The sequence below is a fragment of the Leopardus geoffroyi genome, chromosome C2 (assembly GCF_018350155.1).
Source record: "Leopardus geoffroyi isolate Oge1 chromosome C2, O.geoffroyi_Oge1_pat1.0, whole genome shotgun sequence".
In the NCBI taxonomy this organism is placed as follows: Eukaryota; Metazoa; Chordata; class Mammalia; order Carnivora; family Felidae; genus Leopardus; species Leopardus geoffroyi.
In genome coordinates, this window is record NC_059333.1 from 156,939,844 (window position 1) to 156,954,396 (window position 14,553).

The 14,553-nt window shown below is 51.7% G+C and overlaps 1 protein-coding gene across 1 annotated transcript in view; it reads right to left on the reverse strand.

Annotated features, from left to right (window-relative positions):
- SUSD5 (sushi domain containing 5) overlaps positions 1 to 14,553 on the reverse strand; it is a 51,140-nt gene that overhangs the window by 14,067 nt on the left and 22,520 nt on the right. Inside the window, exon 4 of the mRNA XM_045436705.1 lies at positions 8,818 to 9,006. Coding sequence (XP_045292661.1) covers positions 8,818 to 9,006 — 189 coding nt within the window. The remainder of the gene's footprint in view (positions 1 to 8,817; positions 9,007 to 14,553) is intronic.

A 14,553-nucleotide genomic window follows, 5' to 3' on the forward strand; every position in this document is an offset into this window, starting at 1 on the left:
TACTTTGAAAAGATTTCAAGAAAATACTGTGTGACCTTATGCATGTGTCACTTACATTAAGCCGTGAACCAGCTGCTGCTGACATTCCAATTAAGAAGTCACAGTCCAGGGCCACCTGGGGGGCTCAGTCGGTTGAGCGTCCGACTTCAGCTCAGGTCACGATCTCACCCTCCGTGAGTTCGGGCCCCGCGTCGGGCTCTGTGCCGACAGCTCGGAGCCTGGAGCCCGCTTCGGATTCTGTGTCTCCCCCTCTCTCTGCCCCTCCCCTGCTCATGCTCTGTCTCTCTCTGTCTCAAAAATAAATAGGAACATTAAAAAAAAAGAAAAGAAAAAGAATTCACAGTCCAGGGGCGGACAATTAGCATTCCCATCGGGACATTTGCCCTCTAGATGTGTGCCTACGACAAGTACTTCTATTATCTGTGCCTTGCTCAAAGCCACGGCAATGCTAATTAGTGTCCTGAATATCTGAAATGACCACTGGTAAAATTAGTGGCCTGGTAACGACCACGATACGTATTAGAAATGGGCTCTCGTTGGCAAAGTGAGAGGTATTTATGAATGGGGATTGGCTAAGGATATCTTGGAGACCCTTCTCATCCTTATGGACGCTGGGTAGCTGCAATGCATACCTTGCTGGTGCTTGAGACTTAAACCCCAAACGGTCTCATTTGGGAATCACGGTTACGCATGGAAACTATGGGAGCAGTCTCGATCTGTGCGCTGGGCACACCTCCCTGGTCTCACTGCACAGTAGGTCCGGCCGGCCCCTCCCGGCCTGGGGCCTCTGAGAACAAGGAACTTTGCCTTTGCGTACCCTGCACACAGCGTGGTGCATGGCACTCCATAAACATTTGTTGAATAAACAAATGAGTGGGTTAAGAGGTGAATTCGTGAGTGGTAGAAACCCTTTTGATGAAGCTCGATTCAGCCCAGAAGTCCATCGAATGGCATTATCTGATTCGTGATGGCAGCGAAGAATAGTAAAGGACCTCTTAGTTCCAGTACTGGGCATGATCGACGGCTGCTAAATTCCCTCTCCCGTATAACCCACCCCACGAGCTTAAATATGCCATGAAGTCAAAAGGCACCCAGAGCGTGGGCAGTACATGAGTCTGTTTTCTTCCCCCACCCCTCGTCCTGCAGGCAACAGTGGCCTAACGTATAATGGTAGAGCTGAGGGTTTGGGAAAGGCCAGTCCACTGTGGCCGTGAGCGGGCCTCCCCTGGCCTGGGCCCTTATGGTCAGTGTGAGCAGTGTGTGTGTGTGTGAAGGGTCCGCTTCCAGAGCCCCTGAGCCTAGAGCATCCCTGGGCAGCAGCCTGGGGCCTTGAACCAAGTGCTCCCTGTCTCCCTAGGTTCTCAGGTCGAGGTCCCGGCTCAGAAACAGGTTTTCATCACGTCACGGTTCTCCCGAACCTCAACTGAAGACAAGGGCACTGACCGTTTACCAAGAGGCTACCCCTGGGAAAGTATCCCAAGCCTGCTTTTCTCCTCATGAGTAAGAGTAAAGTTTGTTACTCATTGCATTTCAACCAAAAATTAGGTTCTGCCTTTAAGCTGGGAAAGTCCAGTGCCGTGCCTGTTGAGCGGCTCGTTCGCTCACGTCCCCTCTGCTTTCCTGTGTCTACACTCTCCTCAATCATCAAGGATGCAGCCATCCTCCTTGCCCTCTCCCCTCTCCCGCGCTCCCCCTCAAACCTGTGCTAATACAACCTGGGGTCCCCTGAGTGGACCAGAAAGTCCAGAAAATGTAAACTTCACCGGAAAAAGCCAGATCATTCCCCGGGTGTTTACACTTCACTGTTGCCTTAGGAAAGTGGAAGATCCAGAGAACCCAGGAGTAGAAGGAGAAGGCTCGCTCGCGTCCTGCCTGCATCTACCCTGAAGTGCACGGGGTCACAGCCCAGAACCCGGAGGCTCCCCCCGGGCCTGCTGCGCTCCACCTCTTTTCAAGTCGTTGCATTTCCAGAAGCCCACACATTCCTTCTTTTTTCCTCTCGTCTTGGCTACACGGTCGTTAAAAATAGTAATTCCGAAAAAGACAACCAGACAAGCCAGAAATAGCCACCGGCTCGATGAACTTCTGAACAAATATGGCAATATGGACAAGGAAATTCTAAATTCAGTTGCAGACTCCGGCTTCATTCTAGGAAGGAAGTGAAATCCAAAAAACGGAGACAAACAGAAACTGGAGTTAGTTTAAGAAAACAAAAGGAAGGCTTTCGAAAGGCGATCAAAGAGCCAAGGAACATGGCGGGAGAAGAGCCAGTGCGCAGGGCCCGGCGCCCCCCGTTTCTCTCGCTCCCTGAGCTGCAGAGGCCTGTGGAGGGAGCCCGAAGACCAGACAGGTGTTGGAAGGAGCCCTGCCTCTGCTTTCACATCCTGGCTCTGCTGCTTTCTGGCTGCGTGTCACAGAGGAGTCGCTGACCTTGTGCGTGCCTCAGTTTTCCCATCTGTTAATTGGCGCTAACCACGTCTACCCTCAGATTTCTGCGGATTCAGTGACGTAAGATGTGTAAGACTCCTCTCACGGAAACGTTCGCTGTCGTGGGTGGTCGTGGTGCCATGGGTGCGGAAACCTGTGACAAGTCAGAGGCTTTCGTAGCTCGGGTGGGCACAGTTTATTGGATGCCAGTTGGACCTCAACCGAGTTGCTGGGAAAAAAGGAGCAAAAACAAAAAAGACAAAAAAGACAGAGACGGCCCAGAGCGAGCGTTGGGTTTTACGAGTGCTACGTGGGGAATGTCTTGTTTCCACAGCTGTGGCCGGCCAGGGAAGGGAAGGAGAGAAGCTATTTGTTGTTGGACTCAGAGGAGGTGGGGCGGGTGGGGTGAGGTCAAAATGGGTGTCACTCACTTTCCTGATATTCCAGACCACAAAGCGTAAACATATCCCAAGGAGCTTGGGGTGGAAAGTCTTTTTTTTTTTTTTTTTTTTTTTTAATGTTTATTTATTTTTTGAGAGAGAGGGAGAGACAGAGCGTGAACAGGGAAGGAGCAGAGAGAGAGGGAGACACAGAATCCGAAGCAGGCTCCAGGCTCTGAGCTGTCAGCACAGAGCCCGACGCGGGGCTCGAACCCACAAGCCGTGAGATCATGACCTGAGCCAACATCAGACGCTCAACCGACTGAGCCACCCAGGCGCCCCTAAGAGTGGAAAGTCTTAAAGGATTTTCTGAGCCTGTCTTAACACTTGGTGATGCCTTTTGTCCGGGCAAGTTTGAAAGGGCCAACAAGGGGCAACTGACAGAGGGAGAGTCTCCGAGTCTTTCACTTCCGGGTCATCTGCCCTATGCTACTTTGCAGTAGTTGTCCTCTCCCACCCCGACCACAAAGACGGGATAAACGGCCTGGCCTGGAGCCCAGGGCGGAGGCCACAGGACCCCTGAGTGCTAAAGTCAGGAGAGAACGGAGGTGTTGGAGGCAATGTGAGGCCAGGACAGCGAGTAGGGGAGGGGCAGCATGCCAAGGGAAAGACACAAGTGAGACTGTGTGGGCACCATCACTGGGCTTGTGTGGCCAGGGGTGGCCTCTTGTGGGGCTGAGAGGCCCGATGGTTTTCAGAATACAGACGACCAGAGACAAAACACAGCCTTGAAGGTGACTGTGGACTTGGCATCAGAAGATGCCCAAGGAAAAGCAACCCCAGCATGGAAGCCTGCTGCATACACACTCAGGGGCCAAAGCCTCAGGATTTCTCGGTAATTAGGGCCACGACCGGTTAGACACTGAGGACATCAGAGAGGTGTGACAGGTATTTCCTACTGCCCAGCTGGGAACAGGAACCAAGAAGATGTGTGGCTTTGGACAGGAGAACGGGAAGCTGAATGGCCAGATCCAGACCTGGCCTCTAGGAACCGAAGCTGGAGAGACACCGGCTCACAGGAGGCAAGGCGGCAGTTAAGTCAGCCCTCGCCCATGTAAGTTCACGGTCAAGGACAAAGTCACGGTGCTTAAGCGAGAGACCTCACTGGCGCCACTGAGGCTCGACCTTACCTGCAGTGAACGCACAACCCCGGGCAGCAGGCGAGCGAGGCACGTCCTGCACCCCCGCCCAGGTGTACATGCCCCTGTGGGTTCATCCTTGCTCATCGTGACACAAGCTTTTCCAGCCAGTCCCCACCCTGTTAACGGATTTCAAGCCAAACCCAAACCACTGATGGCTTAATAAACAGCTACGTTCTCCACTGCAGTCGTGGGGGCTGTGGATGTCCCCAACCACGTCCCCTTTCCCAGGCCGGTGCACCCATCCCCCGGCTGCTGTGAGTGCTGGCAGCTAATGGTTCACAGACAGGCCCTTCTCTGGACAACTGCCCTCGGTGGAACGAGAACCGGCCTCGGTGCCCCCCACACAGCACGTCACCCGGCCCAGCAGCCAATGCCGGATGGATACAGAGGAACTCGGAGCTGGCCTCCTCGCTTCCAGTGGGACCGACCCTGTGGCACAGTTCGTGAGGTCAGGCAAAGGGAGAGGGCTGCCGGGGTCACATCGACCCGCCCCTCACCTCTCCTGCCTCCCTGCCCGCTTTCCTCCATTGATAAATCACACGCATCTGCACAGGCTCCATGTGTAGACAACGTGACCCAAGACATCCCGCCAGTTTTCAGGTGTCTATACAAGGCCAGCTTTGAATGGAATAGCCTTCCCAGTAGCCTTGACCTCCTAAGCCTCCAGAATGTCAGACAGCAAACTCGTCAGAGCCCCAGGCTGTTTCAAGTGCGACCTCCGCTCTCCAGAACCCTCTCCAGAACCCGAGACGCCTGCTGGCAAAGACTAGTTTCTCACAAGGAACAGACAGTTGTAAGTCCCAGCATGCCTTTGGTTGCTCGGTGGAATAGGGGCTAGAGTCAATAACATACAAGGAAGCGGGCAGGGAGCCAGAGTCATGCGCAAAGCCCCTCGGATCCCGTAAGTGAGGGGGCCTGAGCGCGCTCTTGGATCAGCATGAAGGTGAAGGGGAAAGAACATTCCGTGAGATTCCATTCATCTCGCAGGTCCTGCTCTAAGTGGTGCAGCGGCAGGAACCCCATGCGGGTGTCCGTGCTTTCCTGTGAGCGAATTAAGACTCGGGGAAGTCAAGAAAACAGTTCAGTCTCCCCTCCTCTTCCGAGCTTTTCCAGCGTCGTTTACACAGCCTGAGGTTTCTCCCGCCTTAAAATGACAGAGTGAGCGCGCAAACGACATAAACCCTCACAGTCTCTCTGGTCCCCCGGTCCTCCCCCGGCCCTGCCCTGTGTCTCTGCCTCGTTCTGGTGGTGAGCAGGCAGCGGCAGAGCTTTTAGGATGACTCGTCTGCCCCCACCTCTTCCTCACCCCGCCTCACTCCTGTCTTCGCGCTCCCCACGTTCACACTGAGAACACGAGGGCACCCGAGCCTCCTTGTGCCGCGACGCTAAGGCAGCCGCTTCAGCTTTCATTTACTTGCTCTCTGCAGCCTCTCGCATCGCTGAGCGCGTCTGCCGTCTGGAAACAGACACGGCCTCCAAAATTTCACCTGGTTTCCAGCTTCCCCTTCCACCGCATCATCTGCGGCTCGGGACTCCCTTGAGGCACCGGGTTCGTAGAGTTCCCTTTAGTGCTGGGACAGGCTTGCTCAAGGGCACACACAGAGCACCTGGGCCGGGCCAGACGAAGGGATGTGAAGTGGCCCCTCAGCCCAGAGCAGGCAGAGCCGTTTTCCAAACCCGCCGGGGTCCAGCCCCCGAGCGGCCCCTCTCCCAAGACGACTTTTCCCCAACTTGAAGCAGTTCTCTCGCCAAAAGATGGACGTTCACTCTAAACCTCCATGTGCCAAAGGGAGTGGAATCCCTGGTGAGGATATTCTCGTAACACACACACACACACACACACACACACGCCCCTTATAATGACACGGCTAGTTTGAACGTTAAATCTACAGGGCAACGAAAACTGTAAGAGTCTGTATACTCAGCCAGGGATAGAAACCAGAATTCCCGCCCCACAGCTGAAAGCTCTGACAAGTCTGCCTTGCTGTGCGAAAATAAACACGGCAGCACACACACAAAACCTGCATTTAGTTCTCACTGCCCTGGAGCCCGGTAAACAGCCCAGCCCCGGGGGCGGGTGGGCGTGGCTCCCGAGCGGGTCAGGCTCCAAGGCCGGAGCCTCACCAGAAATGAAGCCCGCTCCGCTCTGGGAACAGTCTCGGGGGGTGGGCTTTACTCTGGGGCCCCGCAGTCTACAAACAGGAAGCCGGGGCCTCAGGCCTGGTTTCCTCCAGCAGGTGAATGATCAGAACCAGCAGGGAGGCTCCCGCCTGCCACCAAACAACAGCAAAGTCGCCGCGATGAGTCGGGTGCTGAAAGATCACCCCCACAGTGCTTTTTGTTACTAGTCTGCAATTTCTTGTTACTAGTCTGCAACAAGGCGAGTAGATACCTGGAGAGCACGTTTTTAGAAGCTTTCATAACAATTTGGCAGGGGGATTTTATGTCTATTTATAAAAAAACAAACCAGTATTGTATTTGGGGCTTTAGGTTAGCTTTATATTAATTGGCTTTCACTATACTTTGTGCTAAAGCATCAGTCTGCCAATACTAGAAAAGAATTTTCAATGGTGCACAGAGAGTTTGAGAAGCAGTGAAATAGGGAATTTTAAACAATCCCATTCGTGGGGCGCCTGGGTGGCGCAGTCGGTTAAGCGTCCGACTTCAGCCAGGTCACGATCTCGCGGTCTGTTGAGTTCGAGCCCCGAGTCGGGCTCTGGGCTGATGGCTCGGAGCCTGGAGCCTGTTTCCGATTCTGTGTCTCCCTCTCTCTCTGCCCCTCCCCCGTTCATGCTCTGTCTCTCTCTGTCCCAAAAATAAATAAACGTTGAAAAAAATAATAATAAATAAATAAATAAACAATCCCATTCGTTACAAGATACTCCAAGAGGAAAAAGATAAGCCACGGAATGAGAGAAAATGTTTCCAACACACTGAAGAAAGCTTTATGTGGGGCACCTGGGTGGCTCAGTCCGTCAGTTGAGCGTCGGACTTCAGCTCGGGTCACGATCTTGCCATTCGTGGGTTCGAGCCCCGTGTCGGGCTCTGTGCTGACAGCTCGGGGCCTGGAGCCTGCTTCCGATTCTGTGTCTCCCTCTCTCTCTGACCCTTCCCCACTCATACTCTCTCTCTCAAGAATAAATAAACATTAAAAAAAAACTGACAAGACAGGTTTATGTAAGAGAGAAATCCTACATGACGTAAATAATTTGAATCAATTAGAAAAATGGGCAGAAAGGCTTGGATAGGCATTTTACAGAGGAAATGCTAATGCCTGCTGAACATGCGGTAAGTCTTCAACCAGAGAAATAAATGCTACAAGCAAGTGACTGCAGAGCTGTCCCTAGGTTGGCAAAGGTAAAAATGTCACAGTCCTGAAGGTTGGTGAGGAGGCTGAACAATGAGGGCTCTTAGACATAGCTAGTCCAGAGAGTGAACTGGTCAGAATACTCTAGAAAATTCTGCAGCAGCATCCACCGACACCGAACACACGCTAACCCCCGGAAGGCAATTCCAGTCCCAGGAACCAGCAGGGAGACGCTCGCGTGTGACCCAGACGACCCGGATGAGAACAATCGTGGTGGTACAGCTTGCAAATGACAACAGGCAAAGGTCCGCCGGCAGACCGCAGGGACAGTGCTGCTGTGTTCACCCTTCGCAGACAGCAGCACAGACAACTAACCACAGCTCGGGCCACAGCACGGATGCATCTCATAGACAGGACATCACCCTAGTCTCCTCGTGGTTCCCCCGTGGGATCTGTGGGACGTTCTAGGGACAGACTGCCCAATAAATGCGTTACCATTGTGCCTCTGGACTCATTCCCCTCTGTGGAGCCAACCTCCGCTTGGTACCCAGATGTCACGGGGGGTGGGGGGGGTGGTCAGGAAGTGGCCCCCAAAGGAGCCTTGGGGTGAGAGGAGCCTCCTGAGGTCAGGGAACAATTCACAGTCCGGCAAGAAGCCATACGCCCAGGTCACGAGGAGGGAGGCCAGGCTGTGGCTGGGGACAGTGATTTCTGCTACAGGGAGAATCCCCCAGGGTGGTGGGGGGTGGGTGCAGAAGCCTGAGACCCTCAGGTTTACGACAATAATGGAGTGGGGACACCTGGGGGAATCAGATCAGGTTTCTGGTGTCTGATGTCCACCCGGAATCGTTAGTCTCAACTAAATATCTGCCTCAGGCTGCAGCCCCAGGAATAGAACGAGGTGGCAGGACAGCGGCGGGCAGCTGTCGTCGGTGGGGCCAGACCACACAGCTGTCTTGGAATATCCTCCCGGCGTCACCCTCCACCCCCACGACAGCCCCAGGACGGCTCAGGGGCAAAGAAGCAGGGCTTGCATGTGAGGCTGTGGACCCGCCCCGGTGGATGAGCCCCGGGCCCCACAAGAGTCACGAGCTCCTGTCACAACCCTTAGCGAAGCCCTCAAGGTCCCCACAAAGGTTAAGCCCAGTCGCGAGACCCCCCACACTCGGGGAAGCCCAGCTTGCATCCTGCGTTCATGACCACCCTCCGGCCCGGGTTACAATCAGGGCTCCTCTTTACCACAAGCACTGTTACTTGGTTCGGCATCTTGATCAGATTTCCAGGGAAATAAGTTAGAAAGTTAACCTAAGGTCAAGTGCAGACGTGGGCAGGTCCAGAACTCGGCGGGGGGGTGGGGAGGTCTGAAAGCCTCTTTCAAAGGTACCTTTGTGGAGAAGAGGCCACCCCAAGCTGCCAGCAGAAGGGGCGAGGCCCTGCTCACGGTGTGTGGGCGCCCGGAGGGGGCCCAGCCCTGGGGGGCGGGGGGGGGGGCGGTGCTTACCTTTCCCGCAGGCCTGCACCAGGCCGTACCACTCCCCGCAGCTGTTACACAGCAAGGTGAAGGCCGATCCGCGGCGGCCCGTGGCGGGGCCCGGGGCGCACACGTACAGCAGCTCATCCCCGGTCTCCAAGCCCGTGCGGCCCTGCAGGATGGTGTGTGGGAACGAGGGCGGGTCTCCACACGGCTTGTCTGAAGAAAAGGAGGCAGCAGTCAGCCTTCCCCAACTACCGGGAGAAAACAAACCTGAACGAACAAACAGCTCTCCCCCTCCCGGGTGCTGCCTGCACCCTGAACTGGGGTCACGGGGCCCACTTCGCCTTCACCCTGGTGCCCCCAGAGCCTGGCCGGATGCCTGGCACCAATGGGGCACTAAAGACAAAATACCGGCTGGGGGCGCCTGGGTGGCTCGGTCGGGTAAGCGTCTGGCTCTAGGCTTCAGCTCAGGTCACGAGCTCACAGTTCAGGGGTTCGAGCCCCACGTGGGGCCCTGTGAGGACAGTGTGGAGCCAGCTTGGGGTTCTCTCTCTCCCTCTCTCTCTCTCTCTGCCCCTCTCCGGCTCCCCCCACTCTTGCGTTCGCACGTGCGCTCACTCTCAAAATTAAAAAAACTTAAAAAAACTTGTTGAGTGAATAAATGTGCTACAAAGTGCTACAACTTTGTATCTTGAAATTGCCAGGCAACATGACCCACTAATGTCTCCTGGCAAGGAAGACCCAGAAGCGAAGGTCTAGCAGCAAAGCTCCTTTCCGTCTCGCTAACGAAAGCGAACAGATAGATACTCTTGGTCGAAAAGCTAAAAGGCTACAGACCAGACGGTACAGCAGAAAGTGCCCCTCCCTTCCCCCAGCCTCTGATGGGACCCCGTCACCAGCTTGGTGTATGCAAAGAAGCACAGATATAGGTATGGATACATACCAACATACGTACACGTGTCTGTAGACACATAGGTATAGTTTTGTGTGTGGTTTTAACCTAAGTTTCTAGCATATGTATTACCGATAGCTGTTTTTTGGAGCAGTTTTAGGTTTACAGCAAAGTACAGTGGAAAGTACAGAGGGTTCCTATGTGTCCCCCGAGCCCATACAGGCACAGTGTCCCCTATTATCCACATCCGACACCACGGGGGGCACATCTGTTACAAACTCGGAACCCACACTGTCATGCCACTTTCACTGGAAGTCCACAGTTTACATTCGGGTCCCTCTGTGGGGGAGCCCCACGCTTGGCTCTAAAGATGAAGAAGAGCCCCCCCTCCCCCATTCCCTGGAACCTCTTCCAGGGCTTTGCCCTCAGGCTGGTCCCGAGAGTCACTTTTGGGGAATGAGGCCCAGGTTTCCTTTTAAACCCTGGTTCTAAATGTCCTCTGAGAATGTTTTTACTGGTGCATATATTTTTTTTTTTTTTTTTACTGGAAATGAGCCTGTTAGCCATGAATGTAGGCTGGTTTGTATTAAAACTTGCAAATTGCTTATGAAAAACCCAAGACTTCAGCCAGCGACGGAGCCCTGAAGGTGAGAAGAGGAGGATCCGAGCTTTCCTGCTTCCGCATCAGTGGGAGCCCTGGGGTCCGGCTCATGTGAGACCCTTGGGTTCAGAGGTCTGTGGGACAGATCCCAACACGGAGTCCGATTGTGTGGAATGAACTCTTAGCTGAAGGAAGAGGTTAATGGTTACAGAGCTGGGGCTTGAGACACGGGTCAGACTCCACCCCCGAGGTGGGCAGGGCCACTCCTGCTGTGATCCGAAGCCCCTCACCTACCCGGTCCTCTCATGTAGGGACAGACACAATAAATTCCCTTCAAAGTACACAAAATAACTTCGTGCTCCCACTAAGCTTTCCGGCTTCAAATTTCCCACCATTAAGTACGAGGGTGTCTGTAGGGTTTTCATAGATGTTCTTTATACAGTTGAAGAAGTTCTCCTCTGTTCCTAGTTTGCTAAATCGTATCTCGAATGGGTATTGATTTTGTCAAATGCTTTTCTGCATCTATCAATACGATCATGTGCGTTTTCTTCTTTAGCTCGTTGATGTCATGGGTTATATTAATTGATTTTTGAATGTTGCACCAGTCTTGCGTACCTGGAATGAATCCCACTTGGTTATGGTGTATAATTCTTTCTTATAGGTTGTTAGATTCAAATTGCCTACGTTTTGTGGAGGATTTTTGCATTTATGTTCATTAGCTATTGGTCTGTGGATTTACCTTCTTGTCATGACTCTGTCTCATTTTGGTAATAGGGTAATGCTGATCTCATAGAATCTGTTAGGAAGCATTCGCTCTGCTTCTAACTTCTGGAAGAGGTTGTCTTAGTAATTGGTATTATTTCTTCCTTAAGTGTTTGGTAGAATCTTCTGCGAACTCATCTGGGTCTCGTGCTTTCTGTTTGGTGAGGTTATTAATTATTGGTTCAACTTCTTTCCTTACGTGCAGGGCTGTAAACTAGAAGCCTGTTTTTTCCCTAACGTTTTAGAGTTCCTTCCACATTAGCACTTTAAATTACCCCAATCTTTTGAAAAGCTATACCATAGCAAATTATTTAATCATTACAGACATTTTGATTCCAACTTTTCAGTGTTTTCAAAAAAATTTTAACTTTATTTATTTCTTTGTTTGTTTGTTTGTTTATTTAGAGAAGCAAGGCAGGGAAAGAGAGAGAGGAAGAGAGAGAATCCCAAGCAGGCTCTGCACTGTCAGTGTGGAGCCCAACCCAGGGCTCAGACCCACAAACCATGAGATCATGACCTGAGCCGAAAGCAAGAGTTGGACGCTTCACCTACTGAGCCACCCAGGCACCCCTCACGTTTTCAAAAACAATGCTACAAAATGACCAGCTCATTTCGGCACATATTTTATTAGGATAAACTTCTAGAAGCGGAATTGCTGTGCCAAAGGGATGTGGTGATGCTTGTTTTTCGTGTTCAAAGAAAGGAAATAATTTTTAATTTTTTTTTTCGACGTTTATTTATTTTTGGGACAGAGAGAGACAGAGCATGAACGGGGGAGGGGCAGAGAGAGAGGGAGACACAGAACCGGAAGCAGGCTCCAGGCTCTGAGCCATCAGCCCAGAGCCCGATGCGGGGCTCGAACTCGCGGACCGCGAGATCGTGACCTGGCTGAAGTCGGACGCTTAACCGACTGCGCCACCCAGGCGCCCCAATTTTTAATTTGAATTTCTTCTAGTTTTATGTTGGAAAGGAAAGCCTTTCAGTCAAATTACCTAAGAAGCATATTGCTTAAAAGAAGACATGCTAAAAAAAAGAAAAAGATGAAAACAGAAAATAGGACTTGTGCCCGAAGCCACCCTGATTAGCCTGTCAGCTTGTAATTTTGGTAGCACTTTCTCAAAGAGAGTCGTTGCCATGCATGTTCTTCCACACAGGAGGTTTTGAATGAAAAACGGGGTGGTTGTACTTCGGGAAGCTGGCGCAGAGTACTGCATTTTAACCCCAATTGCCTTGACTGTGAAGCCCAGGAGCTCAAGTGTTTGCTTCACGGGTGGGGCAAGTAGGCCATCTGAAACTTGCCACAAATCCAGGGGTCCCCCCAGCCGAGCAGGGAAGCGTCATCCCTGGGTTCGCTCGGTCTGAGCAGGGCATCCTGGGAAGAACGGACCAAGCCTCAGTCAAGCAGGCGGGCCCGAATTCCAGCCAGCAGCTCAGGGGCTATAGCCTCCCTCGCTCTCTCCACCATCCTCGGCTGGCCAGGACTCGTGCTGGACGTGCCAACTTTCTCTCCTCTTCCCAGGATCTAGTCCTGGAAACCGGAGGCTCTTGGTCCAACACTCACTATCGAAGGACTGGTAAATCCCATGGGTCTCACACGGTGCTATCTGTGGGACACGACACCAACTCCTTGGAAGGAAAATCCAGGGGCAGAGTCACTGTTCCGAGAGTCGACAAAGGGGCGCTTCAGGCCAAATTCGCAGCCTGCCAGATTCGTGGGATCTTCTCCCTCAGAGTTAATTTGCAGAATGGCACAGGCTGGAATCTGGCTCGGGAACAACGCAATCGTGCTGCGGAGGGTCTGCATACACACACCATGCATTTCTGAACTTCCCGCAAATGCTCAAGACAGGAAACAGACGGCTTCTTGGTGGTGTAATTTCAGAAACTCCAGGACAACAGTTCCGTGTGCTAACACAACCAAGCACGTGTCAAAAGCACCACCCACGTCCAGGCACAACTTGAATCATTTCTTTTCATTAGCCTTTCCATCTTGAACCTCCCGAGGGAGCTCGGGGAAGCAGCTGGCTATATGCCTGGGTCCTCTTCTCTTCAGGGCAACTTCCATTTGGGCAGCCTTTATTTCTACTTCTCCATTATTCCGCAGGTAGGGACTGCGGTTGGTAGATTTCTCAGACCCTCAAGCTGGATTTCAGCAATTGCAACATAAAGGGCAATTTCTATTAGTTTCCCTTCCAAGAAAAGAGATTTCATAGAAGATCTTGTCTATAAAATCGTATTATAAAATAAACGACTCATTTGCCAATCACAGCTTGTGAAAACCAGTTTCCACAGGTTTAGAACTCATATAAAACTTGGTGCTTCTCTTTTGCGAAACTTGAAGCCTACAGACCCTCATTATTACTTTGCAAAACCAAAATGTAGAAATTCTGATACAAATGCTCAGCCTTTCCTCCTTCCTTTTGGTGTTTCTAAGCTACGTGAGGCAGCTGTCTTCTGGGCTTAACCTACCCCGTTCCGTCCCACCCTACTCACCCCATACACAACCAGCGCTGCCCTCCCCATTCTGTCCAATTTTGTTCTTAGTCCCCAAGCTCTTCAAACTTGAACATGACCAGAATCACCTGAAGGCTGGTAGTGCGCACGCGCACTCTCTCTCTCTCTCTCTCTCTCTCTCTCTCACAAGCACACATACACACACACTACTCTGAGTTTCTAACTCAGCAGAAGGTCATGGTTAGGGCCCAAGAATTTGCATTTGTAACAGGTTCCCAGGTGATGTTAGTACTATTTGGTCCAGGGACCATTCTTGGAGAACTACTGTTCTAGATAAAAACCTACCCCCCAAAATGGGCTAAACTAATATATGGCGATGGGAATCAGAACAGAGATTGCCTTGGCTCTGCTGGGATGAGGACAGGCAGAGGATTTTTGGAAAAGGGCTCCAGGGAACTTTCTGGGGTAAAGGAAATGTTCTGTATCACAACTGGGTGTTGGTTACACAGGTGTATACATTTGTCAAAACTCATCAAACTTAAGATCTGTGCCTTTTGCTGATATAAATCATACCTCCATGAAATAAGTTAATTTAAAAAATAGCTCCCCTCCAGAAAGTCTGTAATTTATTCAGCATGAGGTATAAATGGGTGAAAATTACTCACAACCTCTCCCAAGGGAAACTGCGTTTGACAAGGATCTGTGCCTTTTAGGGGAGTGGTTTCCAATTTGCAGACTTTCTACCCTAGAAGTATTACAGTATTTGCAAGGTGTGGGAAAGCTCATACACAGTTAAATCCTGTGTAAATCAATAAATTTAAATCAATTACTGTCACATGGAATCTACAAGAAACCAGTTCCGGAGTTTCCCCTCCTAAAAATAATTTTCAAAATTTCTAGAATGAAATGATATCATGTCTGGCATTTGTTTTAAAATATCTCAATGGGGGGCGCCTGGGTGTCCCAGTCGGTTGAGCGCTGACTTGGGCTCAGGTCATGATCTCACAGCTCGTGGTTGGTTCAAACCCTGCATCAGGCTCTGTGCTGACAGCTC